Source organism: Crotalus tigris, unplaced genomic scaffold (assembly GCF_016545835.1).
Source record: "Crotalus tigris isolate CLP2741 ecotype Arizona unplaced genomic scaffold, ASM1654583v1 scf7180000018636.906410, whole genome shotgun sequence".
Lineage (NCBI taxonomy): Eukaryota > Metazoa > Chordata > Lepidosauria > Squamata > Viperidae > Crotalus > Crotalus tigris.
In genome coordinates, this window is record NW_024097116.1 from 291,120 (window position 1) to 309,431 (window position 18,312).

Sequence of the window (18,312 nt, forward strand, 5' to 3'; positions counted from 1 at the left end):
ATTTCAATTCAGCTCTAGGATTGCTAACTTTTGTTGCGGGTTGCGTCTTTTGCGGACGAGCATCTTCAGCTTCAGTTCAATGTTAAAAGTTTATCCCCTTGGTTTTTTTCCCCCTGGAGTTAAGTTGCTAAAAGTCCACAGGCCCGGACCGGAATCTACTTTTGCTTCTTGATGTGGCTAAATTGGCCATAGTAGCTCCTTGCTGGAGGAACCCTATGGCAAGGCTACTGTCTTTCCTTCCCGCCCTTCGGCGAAGCGTCCGTCCGTCGCAGCAGCCCTGGCCAAGGCCCAGGGAAGAGGTTCCTCCAGCCCCCGTAGAGCTTCCTGCTTTCTACAAGGTGCCGAAGAAGCCGCTTTTCTGCGGCAGGAACTGAGCGAGGTAGCAGAGAGGCCGGGAAGGAGGTGCTGCTTTTACGGCCGCCGTCACGCCGGGCCGGACCGGGGAGGCGAGACAGCGAGGCTCGGGCCACCCTCGGCGACGACGGCTGGGAACCGCACGCGACCCCGACCTGCTCCCCTTGGGACGCGGGGCTAGAAGAAGCGAGCGAGCGAGGAGCCGGCGCGTCCCTTCCCTCTCGCCCTCCTTTCCCGCCCAGGCCGGACTGGCGCCTGCCTTTTCCCTTCAGGGGGTGCCGCCGCCTCCTGGGACCCCTCACCCCGAGATGCGACCATGGACTGCAGGATCAAGTAAGGGGGTCAGTGGAAGCGGGGCGGCGGCCCAGAGTCGGCTGAAGGAGGGAAAGGCGCTCCCCGGCCGCCGCGGAGAGAGCGAGGGGAGGCGTCAGGCTAGGCCTCAAAACCACCCCCAGCCCCACTTTGCATGTGCGCGGCGGCTGAAGAGGAGGCCGGCCGGGGACGGGAGCCGAGATCAGCAGGAAAGGGTGGGTGGGGGGGGGGGAAACGGAGCGGATCCCCATCCCTGCTTCTGGCCCGCGTCTGTCAGGGGCTGCACTCCCAAACGCGCTTGGAGGGGAGAAATCCCTTGGTAAGCACTTGGGTTTGCTTAGGTGGATCCGCCGGCTCGTTCTGGGCTTGTTTTGTCTTTGGTAAAAACTAGCTTATCGCCCAAAGCGTCTCTCCTCCCCCTCCTTCCCTTCGCAGAATGAAATCTGACAGTCTTTTTTTTTTTGAATGGCTGACGGCAATACCTGCATTCCTCTGTCTCTGGTCTGCCTTTGCTTGACTGTGCCTGCTGCGGGTTTACTTTCTTGACCAATACTTGACAGCAAGTGAGAATGCAGACCTCCCTAGTAAAGGTCGGACAACACATTTTTTTTTGCAGAATGAAGTCCAATAGAAACACAACAGACCAAGAAGGCTGGTGTTTTCTGATCTGTTGGCAACCTACAACCCATGTGAAAAACTTCTTTATCCCCATTTCTAGTGCACAGTCTCTGTACCTGGGTATCTTAAGATGTCATTCCCCCTTTCCCCAACTGATAGGATTTGAAGATTAAACTCTAAAGTACTGTAGTGTATGCCAGGTAACAATTTGATAGGAGCACCAAAATTCCCCTGCATTACTGAAAAGATAGCATATGTGGCAAGAGTGGGCAGGAGGATGTTAAATGTTGGCAAGGAATTTCCCATGACAGAGTAATGTGAGTAGAATGATACCACAGAATTAATGGATATAAATATTTTCTGTTTTTAATAATTTCCACAGTGGGTTGGAAAAATATACACCATTTGAATGTCTACACCAATTCCAAGGGAATTATTTTTAAAGTGAAAAATGAATTAACATTTTTCTCATTTGGTGATTGCGCTTAAAATCTTGACCTTGCAAGCCTTGCTAAATTTTGCCTTCTGAACTATTTTTGCAAACCGACAATGATCTGTTCATGGTGAGCCAGCTGGAATAGACATAAAAGCCTTTGCCCAACACACATTGAACTGATTTGATATTTTATGATGCAAAGTGACAAAATTTGAAAAGCCTTTTTGTGGAAGCCTAGAAGCAGTTACACAGAAAACAGAAATATTGACCTGTGAGATGTTCATCTAATTTCTAAAGAAGTTGTGGTTATAGTTGGAGAACCTGTTATCATAGAAGTTTTCTTTTCAGTCATTGTGGGTAGTTCTGGACTTAGCAGACTCAACTACACAAACCATTGCAAGAGAGAGCTCAGTTGCAAATCCTATTATAGCTGCAATCTTGTGTACAATTGTGTACAATAAGTCTTCATAGAAGGACAAATTTCAGATTGAGCAAGCATAGTATTTACATTGTGTAAAGAAGCATAACATTTTATCCAGAAGTTATAAATGATTGGTTTTTAAGGGTAGAAGCCCCATGAATATAAATTTGGTAAAATGATTTTATGACTATTTTAATACATTGAACTTTGTGTTCCACAACACATAGGTTTATGGTTCTTTAAACAACTATGTAGTTTAACTTTCTTGAATGTAGCACATTCAGTTCCAGTTACTGTTTAATATCTGCTTTTCTGGCCTTCTGTTTACATATTTACTCATTCTCATGGCCCAGCAGTTATGTAACCAAGCAGAGAGTGACTTCTTTATTAGAGTTGGGGGGGGGGGGAATGCTCACATGTTATCTGCATGAAACAGTAATATTTGCAAGCTCAAGTAATTATTGAAGAAGTTACAGTTTGCTTATTGCTCCTCAGTTGTTCTGTCTTAGATTATCCATTCCCATTCTAGCACTTTTTTGTATTTTGCGAATAATTTCTTTGAGTTATTGGCTGGAAATTCTAAAAGTTTAATTCCAACACAGTTGGAAAACATGATTCAGGGAAAATTAATATTAACACAATTCCATTAGATATGATTGTAAAAAAAAAATCCATGCTAAGCCATAAGGCAGTTTCCATAATTGTACATGTGAGAGCAATCTTTCCTTAAGCAATTAGGTGAGTGTTATTTAAAAATTGAAGTGTACTGATGAAAAAATCTTTATCAAATTCAGTTTATTTAATTATACATAATAATAACTTTGAGTTCATATTTTATATTCTATATAGCCAATAAGAAATAAATAAATATATATATATACAGCAGTTGCTTTGCAAATTTATAGAGGTCTATAATATGTATAGAATTTGGGAGGAGTAATGTGTAAAGCATATACTGCATGACATTACATATGACATACTAGAAGTGTTGCAAGAATAACAATAACATTCCATGGTAAAAGGTAATCTCTTGTCTATTTACCCATTATGAAATGATAGAATCCTTCAAGTTATAGCTACAGAATTTGAAATAGACGTTGAAAGAAGAACTGGCTAATATATAGGATTATAAAAGATATCATATTATTGGTTTGCATACATATGTACTTTGAGGTGACCGTGATCAGTTATCTCTGTTTTACACTGTTTATTTTAATCCCTAATGAAGTAAGGGAAAACAGTTATTTTCCTAAAGATGTAAAACAAATGTTATTTCTAACTTGCAGTAAACTGTAGCTTAACTCTTTACTTTCAGTGTCAGTTCCCATTTCTGTTTATCTTGGCAGGATTTTCTTTGTCCTTCTCAGTCATTCAGTGCTGAGAGTTAGTGTACTAGAGCTGGATTAACTATTATATAATCTAATGAATTTCAACAGTCAAGCTTAAATAATATTTGTTGAGCTTGCATTGTAATGCAATTCTATATATCTCAAGGACGGTTGGTAAATAATCATTGTGTATTCTAAGGGACAAGTAATTATGAGTCAATACTATTATGCAGTTTAATGTTATAACAAACATAGCATTCCTGTTATTAGATTATTTAAATGTTTTTGACCAATTCATGACTAATCAAATATTTTGTTTTTATTTCCAGAGAAAATCCAGAGACTACCTTTGATTTGGTGATACAAGTAAAATGCCAGGCTTCTGAAAATGAAGGTAATGCACATACCTTTATATTCTGCATATAAATTAGTTGTGCAAAATATAACAAGTTATATTTTTAATGTAGATAGACTAATATAGTTAGGAAGTGTGCTTAATTGTTTTTTATTGTTATTTTTAGTAATATAACTATATAATTATAGCTTACTACATTACATATGTTTTATATACTATTATTAGCTGTAGCAACCACAATAATATTTAATTAGAGACATACAGTTTGCTCTGAGAGTGTGCTTTAGCCTTTTTTCAATTTGCACATTATAATGGATTCCGTAAGTTGTGTTTAGCAGTACATATAATTATGATGTTTAAGCAGGAATTCTCTTTGGCTATGTATGCATAAGCATTTGAGCTGCTAGTTTAAATCATTTGGTTGCCATTACTATTTTAAAAACAAGTGGATATTGGTCATCTTAGGAAGGAGAGATTTATGGATAGTAACAACATTATGGTATATCTACTTAGATCTGGTAATCCTGCTTAAATACAAAATAAAATAAATATTTATCTTAAGGTGTCTTCCCAACTAAGCTTTTGCATTGGTTTAATCTTTAATTTTTAAAGTTGGGTATGGAAACAATACCCAGTTTAGATGCACTGTAGAGAATATGGATTAGCCAAATTCAAGTGTTTATGATTTTTGCAGGTAGTCCCCAATTTATGACCATTTGTTCAGCAACTCTACAGGATTATGATGTGATGAACAAAGAAACGTATAATCCCTTTCCGAAGTTATGGATGTTGTAGGACCCTCGCTGTCATGTGGTCAAAATCTGGGTTAGAGTTAGAGGACTCACCTATATGTCCTCTTAGCTGCCCCTCCCCCCGCGTGTGGAAGTTTATCTCAACCTTGGAAGCTTTAGCCTGCTTCATGCCCACTTCTCTCCACCTCATCATGCCTAGGTCCACTTACTTTGCATTGTTCTGTAGTTGCTGATAGACGCACCAAGTTGATGTGCAGCATAGCTTTCTGTCATTGTTGCCTTGCACCATTCTTTAAGCGGGTTTTATTCTCGTGGAAAGTATATTAGAGCCAAATAATTTTATAAATCAAGGGTTTTTTTTCACCCAAAATATTTTTCTAGCATAAAATTGAAAATGTGTCATTAAAACGATGCTTCAAATAGGTCCCACAGACTTTCTTCAAAAATAAACATAGTGATAAATACAAACAACACCATTGCTTGGAACTGGGTTCACATTGCCCAAAAGACATAAAGAGAATCTGGAAGGTCGTGACGAAGATCTTGAGTGATTAGAGTCTAGGGGACGGGTCAGCAACCCGCGGCTCCGGAGCCGCATGTGGCTCTTTGAGCCATCTCCTGCGGCTCTGGAGCCTCCTCCGCCATTTTCAGAGAGACAGAGACAGAGACAGAGACAGAGAGGCACTTGTGCTTCCCTTCTCTCTCTCTCTCTCTCTCTCTCTCTCTCTCTCTCTCTCTCTCTCTCTCTCTCTCAGATTTGCCCCCTCGCAGAGCTCCTGATTGGCCCTGAAGCCGGATGCCCTGCCCCCTGGAAGAAGGGTGGCCAGGAAGGGCCTTTTTGGGGCTGGCCCGTTCCGAGGTGCATGTGGCCGGAGAGCCGCGCGGGGAAGCCCTGGGATCCATGCTGGGATGGCCCAGCAGACATCCGTTGAGCGGGCCAGCCCTCCCACAAGCCATGGCCCTGGTTGGCCAAGCAGCAGCAGAGCTGGAGATGGAGGGTAAGTGGGGGAGAGGTAGGGGGCTTACCTGCACCAGGCGGAGGGGCAGCTGAGCCGGCCTCGTGTCTCCCTGGGCTGGGCGGCAGGCCTGGCGGGGCCGGAAGCGGGCAGGGGCATCGGTTCCTGCCCCTCCCCGGGCTGCTGAGCTGGCCTCGCGTCTCCCTGGGCTGGGTGGCAGTGGCGGCCGGCAGGGGCATTGGTTTCTGGCCATCCCCGGGCCCCTGAGCTGGCCTCGCGTCTCCCCGGGCTGTGCGGCAGGCGGCGGGGGCATTGGTTTCTAGTTGTCCCCGGGCTACTGAGCAGGCCCGGCGGGCGGTGGGAGCTTCAGTTCCTGCCTGTCCCCAGGCCACTGAACCGGTAAAATCAACGAACTTTGAGGTGCTGCGGCTGGCTTTTCGGTTGCTGCGGACCTCCATTGACTTCCATGGGGACTCTTGGCAATGAAGGGGCTGATTGAAATCGCTTCAAAAATCAAGCTGCAGGATGGCTTTGAGTGGTAGAGACACAGAGAAATGCAAAAGCATCTCCACAGGAGATGCAGCAAGGGCAGGAGAGGAGGAAGAGTCAGCTATGTGTGTGCACAAGCCCCGAAAGCTTTCTTCCTCTCCTTGATCTTACCTTTCTTGCTGGCCCTCTGATGTAAGCATCTTCCTCAACCTCCCCCCGTTTTATTTTAATCCCCCCCTTGCCTCCCTCTTTCGCAAAGTTGACATTCCGGGGACTCGGAGCTCGCTTCACCCCTGGAGTCACTTGGCAAAGTTTGAAGGAGAGGCCGTCTGCTCCCACCTCCCACGGAGCAGAACTGCTGCTTTCTTGCTCTCCCAGCGAAAGAACCCCAGAGACCTGGAAGACGTCCTTTCTCCCACTTTCCGCTTCCCATCCTCTCTTTTCCAAGCACCCCGCCCCCAAGCGAGCCAGAAGCCTCAATTCCAGCCTCCCGCAGCAAGCTGAGATAGGTAAGCCCGAGCGGCCGTCTGCTGCCACCTCGGAAGATTCAACGCAGCAGCTCTTTCTCCCCGTTGGCCTCCTCCTCCACTCCCTTGGAACCTTCGTGCCAAAAGGCGGAAAGAAGAAAGTCCCAGAGAGGGAGAGCGCGAGGTGGGGGAGAGCAGTCTTTTCCAAAGGGAGGAGAAGCCAAGACGGCAGAGCCATTCATACCAGAGCTGGATGGGGGGCAGGGCTGGCACATGTCTCGCCTTAAGCTCCACTCTTTAATCAAGCCCTGTGTTCTGTGCGCATGCGCGCAGATGCGCGCACACCTTTTGCGGCTCCCTATTTTTTCTTTTGCGAGGGAAACGGATCCAAGTGGCTCTTTCACTGTTGCAGGTTGCTGACCACTGGTCTAGGGAATAATGGAGAACATATTTATCAGCATGATTTCTGGTAAATGTTTTTTGTGACTGGCCATGACAACCAATGATAGTAATTTTGTGAATGATCAGCTTCTCTCCCTATGGCTATCATGTTGAAGGAATTTTATGAAATACTTTCAAAATCCAATGGATTGACTGACTCTCCCATCCTACTTAGGGTTATTGATCATTTAATTGGCCTTCTTTCATCAATATTAGATTGGAAACAAGTACCATAGACACTCAGGGACATACAACCCCTGATAATAATGTATTTTTAAAAAGGATAATGAAGAGAATGAAATAACTCTGGTGACTGCTTGTATCAAATGGAAATTTGAAATCTAGTGAAATTAAGGTTTAAGTACTTGCACCTTTTTCTTTTGTCTATCTACTGTAGCAAGCTTGGAACTATCTACTGTTTTAGATTGGAGAAACCTGTTATTTGTTTGGGAAGTGAAATAGTCTAGTTTCAGGCTCTTATCCTCTGACATTGCAAGACAAATTTGTGTGACTGATGATTGAGCCATTTATGAAGTTTTAGGTTGAGCAACATGGGAAACAACTCACAAAAAAAATTCTACTTACAGAACTCTTAACTGTCATATAGGAAATAAATTATGTCTGTATGTGGTAATAGTGGGAATGTACATTGTAAGGAAGGAACTTCAAAGATAAATTATTCCAAAAGTAAGATTTTGATGTTTGCCAAATGCCCTAAAGCTGATATTTGGTAGTTAAATGAACAATCAGTTAAATATTGGTGGTAGGGTTTCACTTCTTGGGTGAGTGTAGGTCCCATTAGGATTATATTAAGCAAAATGCCACAAAATTGACAATGGCTCTGCAATCTTTCCATTATTCTAAAGGGGCAAGATTTATACTGGCTATTTTTAAAATATTTACAGCAAATATTTATGCACAACTTTTACTTGGTGTTCACACCCATATAGCTCTTTTGCTCCAATAGAGAGAATATAGCCTAAATTTCTAAGGTTATTTTCTAAGTGGTGTGAAGTGTGCCTAATGTGGTCCTTTGTCGTGAAACTAGTATGATTAGAGTGGAAACCAGCATGTGGTTATGTATATTTTCATTCTGATTGAAATGGCTTTTTTTTTTTTTTTTGCTGTAGGCTTAGGTACCTCAACCCTAGTTGATAACTTGGAAAAGTTAATTAAATTTAATTTATAAGAAGTGGCAAAGTCATGGTTTTTCACAGGACATATTATTGATGCTGATGGCCTATAAGTAGGTGGCATCGAGCGACTTGTTAAGGATAAAAATTCAATTAAATTTGTCAGTCCTCACTAAAAAAAAAATAATACTTATTTTCTCTTTTTTAGACCAGCAAAATATTTAAACCAAATATCTATCTCTAAATTTAGGGGAGCACTAAGTCTAGCATGTTTTAATGCACCTAACAGCTAACAGAGAAATTCCTTATTCTTTAGGACTATCCTTGTGGTGAAGGAACAGTTGAAATGCAGCTCATGTATTGTTGCATTGCCCATTTTATTTATTTATTTGCATCCCAGCATTTATTATTTTTACAAATAACTTAAGCGCTGAACATATCCAACACATTTTCCTCCTCTTTTCCCCACAACAATAATCCTGAATTGGGGTAAGAAAGGGTGACTGGCCCAAAGTCATAAAACGCTTATGTTTTACATCCTCCATATTAACTAAATTCCTGGATCATTTGAATTTATTTTATATTCTGTTGTTAGATGACCAATATGATTCATTCTCTTTGAATATGACCACATTTTGTTTTATTGTTTATAAAAATCACTGTAACGAAAGTTACTGTTTAGCTTTAACTTATTTTATAAGTTCGGTTTTTACCTTTTAGGTGGAATTCTGGTCATTGATTGTAATAAAGGCCTGACTGATGAGTAATGGTGCGGGATTTGTCCTTTCTGCTCAATGAGCCACATTTAAAAATCTTACTAAAAATTCAGACTGATGTTTCCTACTGTTTTGAAAGATGCTAATGCTATATATTCCTGTGGCTGATTTTAGGCTTTTCTAGCATTTTATGCCTCTGTTACCTTTTTTTTAAAAAAACATTTCACTTATATGTATGAATCCAATATAGAATGCACACATTCATCAGTTACCCAGCTTTAGCTTTAAACGGATTTTCATGCTAGGATAAGCATTTGAATATATCATACTTAAAAATGTGACCTATTCATTGTCTGTGCCTGCACTCTTTTCTTCTTAATAAAAGAGATTTGTATTTTAAATGGGTGTTCTTTTTTTTTTGTATCCCATCTGCTTGCTGTGCTTGATTTTGCTGTGAAGTAGAGGTTAGTGTATGACATCACAGTCACAAATGTTGCTGGGAAATATCAGGAACAGAGAATATTGTCTTCTAACAAGATTAAGCAATAAGAAAGACTGGAAGGAAAAAATATGCTCAGATGGATAATATAGCTTTAATATTTTGCTGATACTTTAATTATTTTTAAAAAATAATTTTAGTAAAGAATTAAAAAACTGTTTCCTTGTTATCATGAATCTACTACTTATGTTCTGATAGCAGACACTGAGAGGACCTTTGCATTAGTTAATGTACATTAACAGTACTTTGCAGCCTGTGTTTTTGTTATGCATAGTAATTAGCTATTCCTATCCTTCATATTGCATATGATTAATTGATCTGTTACTTTGGAGTGGTAACCTCAAGAAGGTTTTCAAATTGGAAGAATACATTTTGGAAATCATTTTCAATTTCAGTATAACTTGAATGTAGATCATCCAGATTGTGCTTTAAAAAAAAAAGAAATCTGAATTTAATCCAAGGCAGATATTTTTTGTCAAGTCCCTATGCATGAGCATACCCATGAATGACCCCCTTTCCCCACCATGCAATGTTAACATCTCCATGTAGCCGTTTTGGCTTTATGACTATTTATGACTCTTTAGTTTTTAATAAATTGTTTAGAAGTATGTGGGTGTGTAAAATGTTTTAATATCTGTTATGTGTGCTACCAGTTATAGCTGATAGGCTTGGTGGATCGTAGCTTCTGTTGGCTGGATATTTTATTTATGATTTGAGGAAGAGTGAGAAAAATGATGTGGAGAATGCTAATGGTTGTGTAGTAGTTAAAAGGTTATGCTAGAATTGATGAGACACAGGTTCATGTCCACTATCAGCTATGGGAGCTTCCTAAATAATTCTGGAGTAGTCTTACCAGCCCAACCATCTTATAGGGCTACTGTTATGAGGAGATTCCAACAGCATGAGAAGGTAAAGATCTCCAAGTAAGCCACCCCCAACTCATGGAGGAAAGCTGGGGATATAAAATTGACAAACAATTACTCATATGTGTTAGTGTCATTGGTGTCAGACTGCTTACAATTATTTAATAAATATATGTTATTACTATAGTTTTGATTGGTAAATTTTTCCTGAGAATTTATAAAGTGGTGCTGTTTCTCAAAAGAGCATTTCTTAAAAATGCAGTGAATCTTTATGACTGACCATGCCAAGTAGCAAGATTGGGTTATGTTGGGGGTATCAAACTCGCAACGTCATGTGATGTGTCGCAGTGTATTGCGTCTTTTTCCCCATTGCTGGAGCTGGGGTGGGCATGGTTTTGGCATGATGCATCCGGCCCATGGGCTGGCAGTTTGACACCCCTGGGTTATGTGAATAAGTAAAGCCCATTTCTTTTACAAGCAATATTAACACTATTCAGTTTGACTGGATCACCTGAGAAAGTGGAGGCTGCATGAGAATTTCTTGTCTTGTATGTTTAGCTTTTTGAAGGCTGTGTTTACACATTGAATTCCAAATATAGAAATGATAGGAGAGGATGGACACAATTAAGGAAAAAAAATGTATATTCTTTTGTTAGTTTAAATTTAGACGTATATTTTTGTGCTACTGTTGAACAAACAGGAAGCCTTATGTGATCATTTCAACCAAGCTTGCCTTAAATAGGCAAATTGTGGTGCACTTTTGTCATAACTCTAATGTATTTCGAACCTTACATAAACCACAGCTAATTTATAGAAGCTGACTTTTTAAGTACAATGCTTAAAGGAAATTACTCTTACTTTGGGATTTATAACAAAGATATGATGTGAATATTGCCAAGTTTAGAGGTCTTGATAATCTGCTGATTAGTGATTAAGAGCTTGATCTTTCTTCATTTGCTGATTGATGCAGAAAGGGGAAAAACTGTATTATGTCTCCTAGTGATTGGTTCATTATCTTCTTAAGGCACAACAAACAATCTTTTTAGGCCTGCAACCCAAAACCCATTTATGCATTGTCGGGTGCCCGGTGGATGTGGCCAATTGGGTGGGCGTGGCCCATTGGCTGGGCGTGGCTGCAGTGGTAACTGCAGACTGGGTGGGACTAAAAAGTTCAATCAATCAATTCCAACTTCGCAATATCTTTCTTTTTCCCCGCAAGAAGTTGAAATTGACTGATTGATTGAACCTTTTTTTTTTTGCACACGGCAGCGGAGGCCTAAAGTGAAAAGGTTTTATAAAACCCAGCTGAAGGCCTAGGACTGGGGCAATGGCATGCATGCCCACAGAGAGGGCTCTGAGTTCCGCCTCTGGTACCCACAGAGAGAGCTCTGAGTTCTGCCTCACCACCACTGCATGTGTAGAATCTCTTATTACATTTCTCTTTTTGTACAAAATAAATTTGATATATAATTTTATAGAAAATTTGGGGGGGGGGGAGGAGAAGTAAATTTAATTTTGATTTTAATTTTTAGAGATTGTCCTGTGCCCAAAGAGGGCACAATTTAAGCAGTGTTTCTCAACCTTGACAATTTTAAGGCATGTGGACTTCAACTCCCAGAATTCCACAGCCAGCAATGCTGACTGTGGAATTCTGGGAGTTGAAGTCCACATGCTTTAAAATTGTCAAGGTTGAGAAACACTGGTTTAGAGGAAAATATTTTCTTCATGTACATTGGAACAGTAATTACTACTGTTCATGAAGCTATCTGATATATGGGAAATACCTTGGAGACTGGGCAAAGAGATGCTGCCAAGACAACAGTCAGATAAGCATAGCCCTTAGCTAGAGTCTCAGAAGTTACCCTGCCTAGTTTCTTAGGCAGTAAAGAAGATGAGGGGGAGAGGAGAATTATACTTTCATACTTGCAAATTCTGTCAATGAAGCTTCATACTAAAATAGAATTGGTTTTGATTCCATGAGACTGACAAAAACAGAAATATAAATGTTTTACATTGTTTGCTTTTAAAAAATTCTGGAGTAGGAAATTTTTCAAAGTCTATTTCCCTTATAATTTAGAAATGAAAAAAAAATCAATTCCTATCAATATAGCTAGTGCTAGTCCTTATCTAGTAACTGTCTCAGAGAGCATTCATTAATGTCACAGACTTCAACTTGTTAACTTGTGGTTATCTCTTTTTAGGGAAGTGCTGTATTCTAGAGAAAAAGCAAATTAAGAAGAAATAGCTTGTTTAAGCAATCTTTCTGTCCTGCAAAGGGGGGAACAAAACAAAATAAAGCTGTCAGGCACAGGACACTCTGAGAAAATTTTACCTGAATGAGATAGCAAGCAATCAGCAGTCTTTGCAATCTTCTTCCTGTCACGTGGTTTGCTATGGTCATTTTTCTGGAACTAAATGCAGTTACTATCTGTATTGTCATTGTTTTATTCTTCATTTTCTAGCCATAAGTTGTTTCTTGTAACACTCTTTATCACAGCTGGGAAAATGATATTCATGTAAGGAGTGTAGAAGTTCTTACCATCCCATGGTTGCTGAATCATGACCCAGAGACTTCAGCCAGCATGACTAGTAGTAAAATATAATGTGTGGAACTGACTTGGAGCTGACTAAGGCAGAGGTCCCCAACCTTTGGGGCATCAGGGACTGGTTCCATGGAGAGAGGATTTTCCGTGGACCAAAGGGTGCGTGGTTTTGTGTGCTGCTTTCATCCTGTGGATGGGGCTTTGTGCGGATTGGTTGCTGGCATGCCGTGGTCTGGTACTGGTCCACGGACTGGGGGTTGGGGGCCCCTGGACTAAGACATGAGTTACTGCGATCCTTCTAATCTAAATTCAGGTGCAGTTTGTGGACAAGATAAAACTGTGCAAAGGCTGTCCTAAAGCTATTGTTGCTACCTTCTCTTAGAGCAAGAGCCACAAGTTTAAGAGAACCTCCAAACGGTGCACCAATTCCGTCTGGGGGAGTAGTACAGAGATAGACATGAAAAATCTCCAGATCTGGGAAGTCTTAAAAACCACAACCAGTCTTCTTGAGACTGAGCCAAAGCCTGTTGTGCCCCTTCCAGTCCTGACAGATTCTAGACCAGGGGTAGGCAACCTTGGCTCTTTTATGACTCGTGGACTTCAACTCCCAGAATTCCTGAGCCAGCCATGCAGGCTCAGGAATTCTGGGAGTTGAAGTCTACGAGTCATAAAAGAGCCAAGGTTGCCTACCCCTGTTCTAGACACTGGGAAATAACTTTTATGGCACCACTTGTTTGATCCTGGATGGTACATTTGGGTGTCATCAGCAGAGTGATTCAATGCTGCCTGATAACCTCCACATATGCCTTCATGTAAATATTAAATAGGAGCAAGAAGAAAGAAGAGCCCTGAGGAATCCTGCAAAGCAATGTCCTTGAACTGGTTCTATACCCTATTACCAATGTCTTTATTTTCAACCAAACGTGCCCATCCATAGTAGTTAGTTTACAGAGGCCATATTTTTGATATTAAATATAAGAAGTAGCAGGCGGGATATCTGTGCAAGTGCATGTGTGTCTGAACAAAGTTCCAAAGAAATTTGATGCATTCCTTTCATGAGTTCCAGCAACCAGATCCCAAAGCAGTGGGTGAGAGTGATATCAGATTCTATTCAAAAAGTCAAATGTGAAAAAATTGCTACTTCGGGTTCAAATGACACTTTCAGGAGTAAGAGAGTCAAAGTTTCAGGTGCGTGCAGTCTACAACAAATGTTTGCTGCTACCTATGCTTATTAAGCTGAATCTCTACTAGGAGGTTCAATCAAAGAACACCTTTGGTAGGTGAAGAGCATGCAAAGTGCTTTTATTGTGCTTTGGATCATGTATGGTGCACTTGGGAGTTGGATATTGCTCCAGCAATTCTTGCTCATCCCCTTTACCAGTGACCAAAATCACAGCTCTAAAAATTCTGCCTGCTTCCTCAGGATCAATAGTTCAAATTCTTCCCTGATAACTGAGTGAGTGCATGCCTCAGGCACCTCTGTAGGATCTGTACAAATAGAGTCTAATTAAGAGCAAACCCAAGCAAATTTATCCTACAGATTCCTAGAATTGCCCTCAGAGCACTGTTTCCTCAGACCCGCCCTAAACAGGGCTGCCAATCAGTTGTCTGTGAACCTGATAAGAGTGCAAAATTAAGTTTTGCTGCCCATATTGCCACAAGGTATTGCGGGAGAAAGATTTCAATTAGGTTCACTCTTTGCTTTCCTCCAATAGTGCTCTAAACTAGTACTTCTCAAATGATCTATGGTGAAGGATCATTTTTTAAAATTTCCAATCCGTCATGGAATGTTACTTTGTAAAATATAATAAAAATGAATTATTAGAAAAATAAAATTAGAAAACCCAGAGTTTTCACATTTAGCAAATATAAAATTGCATTGATCATATGCTTGAACATTGTAGCAGTGTCAGATTGCTATAAATATTTTAAACACTTTTGAACTTACCTTGTTGTGGACTGGTAACAGTTCATGGGATTTGCTGTTCCATGGATCACACTGGGTAGGACAGCTTTAGGCATCTCTTATGCTGCTTCATTTCCTGGGGCTCCTGTACAAAACAAAGAGCTCTTTGAGATTCTTGCGCATAGAGAATCCATCTACTGTAGCTATAATACAGTCCTTGACTAGAACCATTCACTTATTCCAAATGGCAACTAAGGCCTCAGTGGGACTATAGAGTATATTTTTCAGCCCTTTGAGTTAGTCCAGATAAGAAGAATAAACCACGAGTACTAATACTACCTTTATTATAAGGATACAGTCATAGAAACTTGCAAGTTTGAAAATACCTCTCTCCTTTATTAATTTTACTGTCTTGATAACTAGGGAGGATCCCTTCTGAGATGCTTTTTTCACCCCCCTTCCCCTTCCTATGGATTTAGATTTTGTTTATCAGACAAAAATCTACACTAGGCTGTTCCTCCTGTCTCCTAACATTCCCACATAAGCTTTACAATACCTAAGGTCCAAAAATAACACCAGGCTTTGAAAATTCACAGTATCCATCAGGCATGTGAGGCAGACCGATTGAATAGGTCTTGCTTCCCTGCATATGGATGTAGTTTCAGAGAACTGCAAAGCCAAGAGGGTGTGATCTGTATATGGGATGAGACAGATGATAATGTCTCCTGACTCCCAATCATTTGCCAGTGTTTTGAGATAAAAAGCAGATTCAATATGTAACAACCCCCCCCCCCAGTGAGTTGCATCAGAAGTTGCCTGGGTTGGTTTGGTACATTGTGGCTATGAACTCCTGGCAACCTCTGACTCCACAGTCATATTAAAGTCCTCTGTATCATAAATCTGGGAATATTCATTGCCATCCCATTCATGAACTCTTAGCATTCAAGTAGGCATGTTGTGGTGCTGAAAGGCTGGTAACACAGTCCACTCTGATCTTACAGTCCAATCTCACAAAAGAGTCTTAACAACTGCTATCTGCAGAGCAGCATTTCTATTAGCTATTCTATTAGGATGGTTACATTCTAGGTCAGTGGTGGCGAACCTATGGCATAGGTGCCAGAGGCGGCACTCGGAGTCGTCTCTGTGGGCACATGTGCTATTGCCCCAGCCTTGCCTCCCCCTGCGGCCCCCTCCTCTCCAGCAGCTCCCCTGAAGTAGAGTCACCCTCGACTGTGGCCTACATGGAGCAGCGCAGCCAAGGACATGGGAGCCAGGCAGTGTAGACAAGACTCTCCCCTCACACCCCATCATGCAGTTGATGCTGCAGGGCACGGGCAGAGGGTGTGGCTGCCATAGTGCTGCTGAGCTGCCTGGGCGATCTGCGGTGGACTGTGGAGGCAGTGAATGGTCCAGTGGGCAGGGGGGTGGGGGATGGGGGGGCAGAGCGGGGGCGGGACAGGAGGGTGGAGTGGGGGCAGGGCCAGTTTTTGGGCATTTGATCTCTAAAAGTTTTGCCGTCACTGTTCTAGGTTCTGAGTTCATGGTTGATGCCATACCTGAAACTTAGGTGTCCCTTAGTAGCACTCAGCTAGGTTTCAGTAATGCAAACAAGACCAGCCTTCTCATCTCCATTTTAAATCATGGATGAGAAAGACTGTTACAGGCTAAATGTATAACATTTGGAAACTGTTGTTTTTGGAGTCCCAACAGCTAGCCTTTGGGTCCAAGCAAAGGGAGCTAAAAGGCAATATCAGTAACAAACACCGAGGTTAGCAATCCCCTGGCTCCTGCCATATCGCCCTTTGCCCATATACAATACAGTTAACCTAAGAGGAAGTGCTTTCTGCATGAAAATTTTAAATAGAAATAAAAATAAGCTCCCCTTTTGCCTTTCCCTTTTTCCTCTTCAAGTTGAATAGTAGAAATGAAACGTAACCTCATTTTTGCAGAGATGAGTCTAATTTATTTCATTATGCTTCCCTAATATAGGATACCGTAAATGCCGGCGTACAAGGCGACCCGGCATATAAGACGACCCCCGTCTTTATAGCCGGGCAGCATTCCTAGAACGTCGTCTTATACACCGGAAACTACCAGTATTTCCGGCGTATAAGACGACTCGGCGTATAAGACGACCCCCGTCTTTGGCACCGATTTCAGCGCTCGCGGAAGTCGCCTTATACGCCGGCATTTACGGTAATTGCCTTAAATGTCACTGGTCTTAAAATTATTGACCAAACTAGATGGGTCAGCAGCCGATACATAATTACCTCTTTGGATGTCCTTTGTATTTTCCACTTCCTTTGAAATACTTTTCAGAGCAATTGACATCTTTCGTCCTATGCAAAATCTGAAAAAAAAAAAAGTTTGGTTAAGCTAGACCAGGGGTAGGCAACCTCTGCTCTTTTATGACTCATGGACTTCAACTCCCAGAATTCCTGAGTCAGCTATACTGACTCAGGAATTCTGGGAGTTGAAGTCCATGAGTCATAAAAGAGCCAAAGTTGCCTACCCCTGAGCTAGACCAAACCTCAATTAATGCAGAGTTTATTTGAAGCTAGAGTACTTATTTATAAACATTAAATATGTTATTGAAAATTATTTAAGAGTCCTTTGTATACATTCCAGCAGGACCTTTCATGCCATCCTTAGTTTTCTTTTGCTGATGGTACTGCATCAATGGATGTTTGTAATCTGAATTTTAGAGATGGTTTTGGTAGACAAGCAAATAGTCAAAAGAGACACCAGGCAATTTTCTGCATGGACATATTTCAACACCAGTCTTTAGCATCCGATTATCAAGTTCAATTAAATTGAGCAGTATACAGTAGATATTTGTGTTTGGCTCAGTATATTTGCAAAAGTAGTCAACTATGTTTCAGTCAATAAACTAAAGTTTAGTATGATATATAAACAAAGTCATTTTGCTGAAGACTCTGATATTTCTTCTTCAGTTCCTTTATACTCCTACTCATTGAACAGAATAGTACACTGTTTTTCCTTTTTGATCCATTATGGTGTCTAAAACTCTGGAATGAATAATATGGTTAGTGTAGGTCTTTTTGTTATGGAAATCCAATGATGAATTTATTCTATAAAATAAGGTTTAGATTTTTCTCTTATTATTTCAGTACTTTTATGCTAATATTTATAGAATTTCTGTTGAATGCACTTAATAATTCAATCCCCCTACCCCAATGTAACGCTTATTGCATAGAAAAATCATTTGCTTATAGTTAATTGTATCAGTCTTGGGAAATATTTTATCACAAAATGTGACCTTACTATGGTATTACAGGAATGTCAATAATAGCCTTGCCAGCAGAGATACAATTATAAATGTCTTAAGACTGCCATAAAGTTATTTTTTTAAAATCTAAGTGTAACTTCATAATAATATATGATATAAAGTAATAAGAAACTGAGTACCAGTAAGAAGGAAGGCAAGTATTACTATAAATTGCCTTTCTCCAAATGTTACTTGAATTTTAACATTAAAATATTTTATTTTTATTTTAAAAGGAGAAAGGAGTGTTCTTAGATACTGGTCTTTCTCCAGTTCAAAGCTGTTATCTATAGGCCACAGTATTACATGTGATTAGTAATAGTTATTTTATTAAAATGTGGAGTAAGATTTTCATTTGTTTACTACTAGTAACTATATTTGGAAGAGAGGAAAAAAAGCATTGAAAAAGAATGCAGTAAGAGAAGCTGAAAGGGGGA

At 40.8% G+C, this 18,312-nt stretch overlaps 1 protein-coding gene across 5 annotated transcripts in view; it reads left to right on the forward strand.

The window, feature by feature from the left end:
• Positions 1-522: 522 nt before the first annotated feature.
• DENND1B (DENN domain containing 1B) overlaps positions 523-18,312 on the forward strand; it is a 192,637-nt gene continuing 174,847 nt past the window's right edge. For 3 of the 5 annotated variants that reach the window (XM_039355201.1, XM_039355202.1, XM_039355205.1), the window contains exon 1: positions 5,373-5,574. In XM_039355201.1, coding sequence (XP_039211135.1) covers positions 5,373-5,574 — 202 coding nt within the window. Of the gene's footprint in view, positions 688-3,798; positions 3,864-5,372; positions 5,575-18,312 lie in introns of those variants that run through there. The other 2 variants (XM_039355203.1, XM_039355204.1) reach the window with 1 other exon arrangement.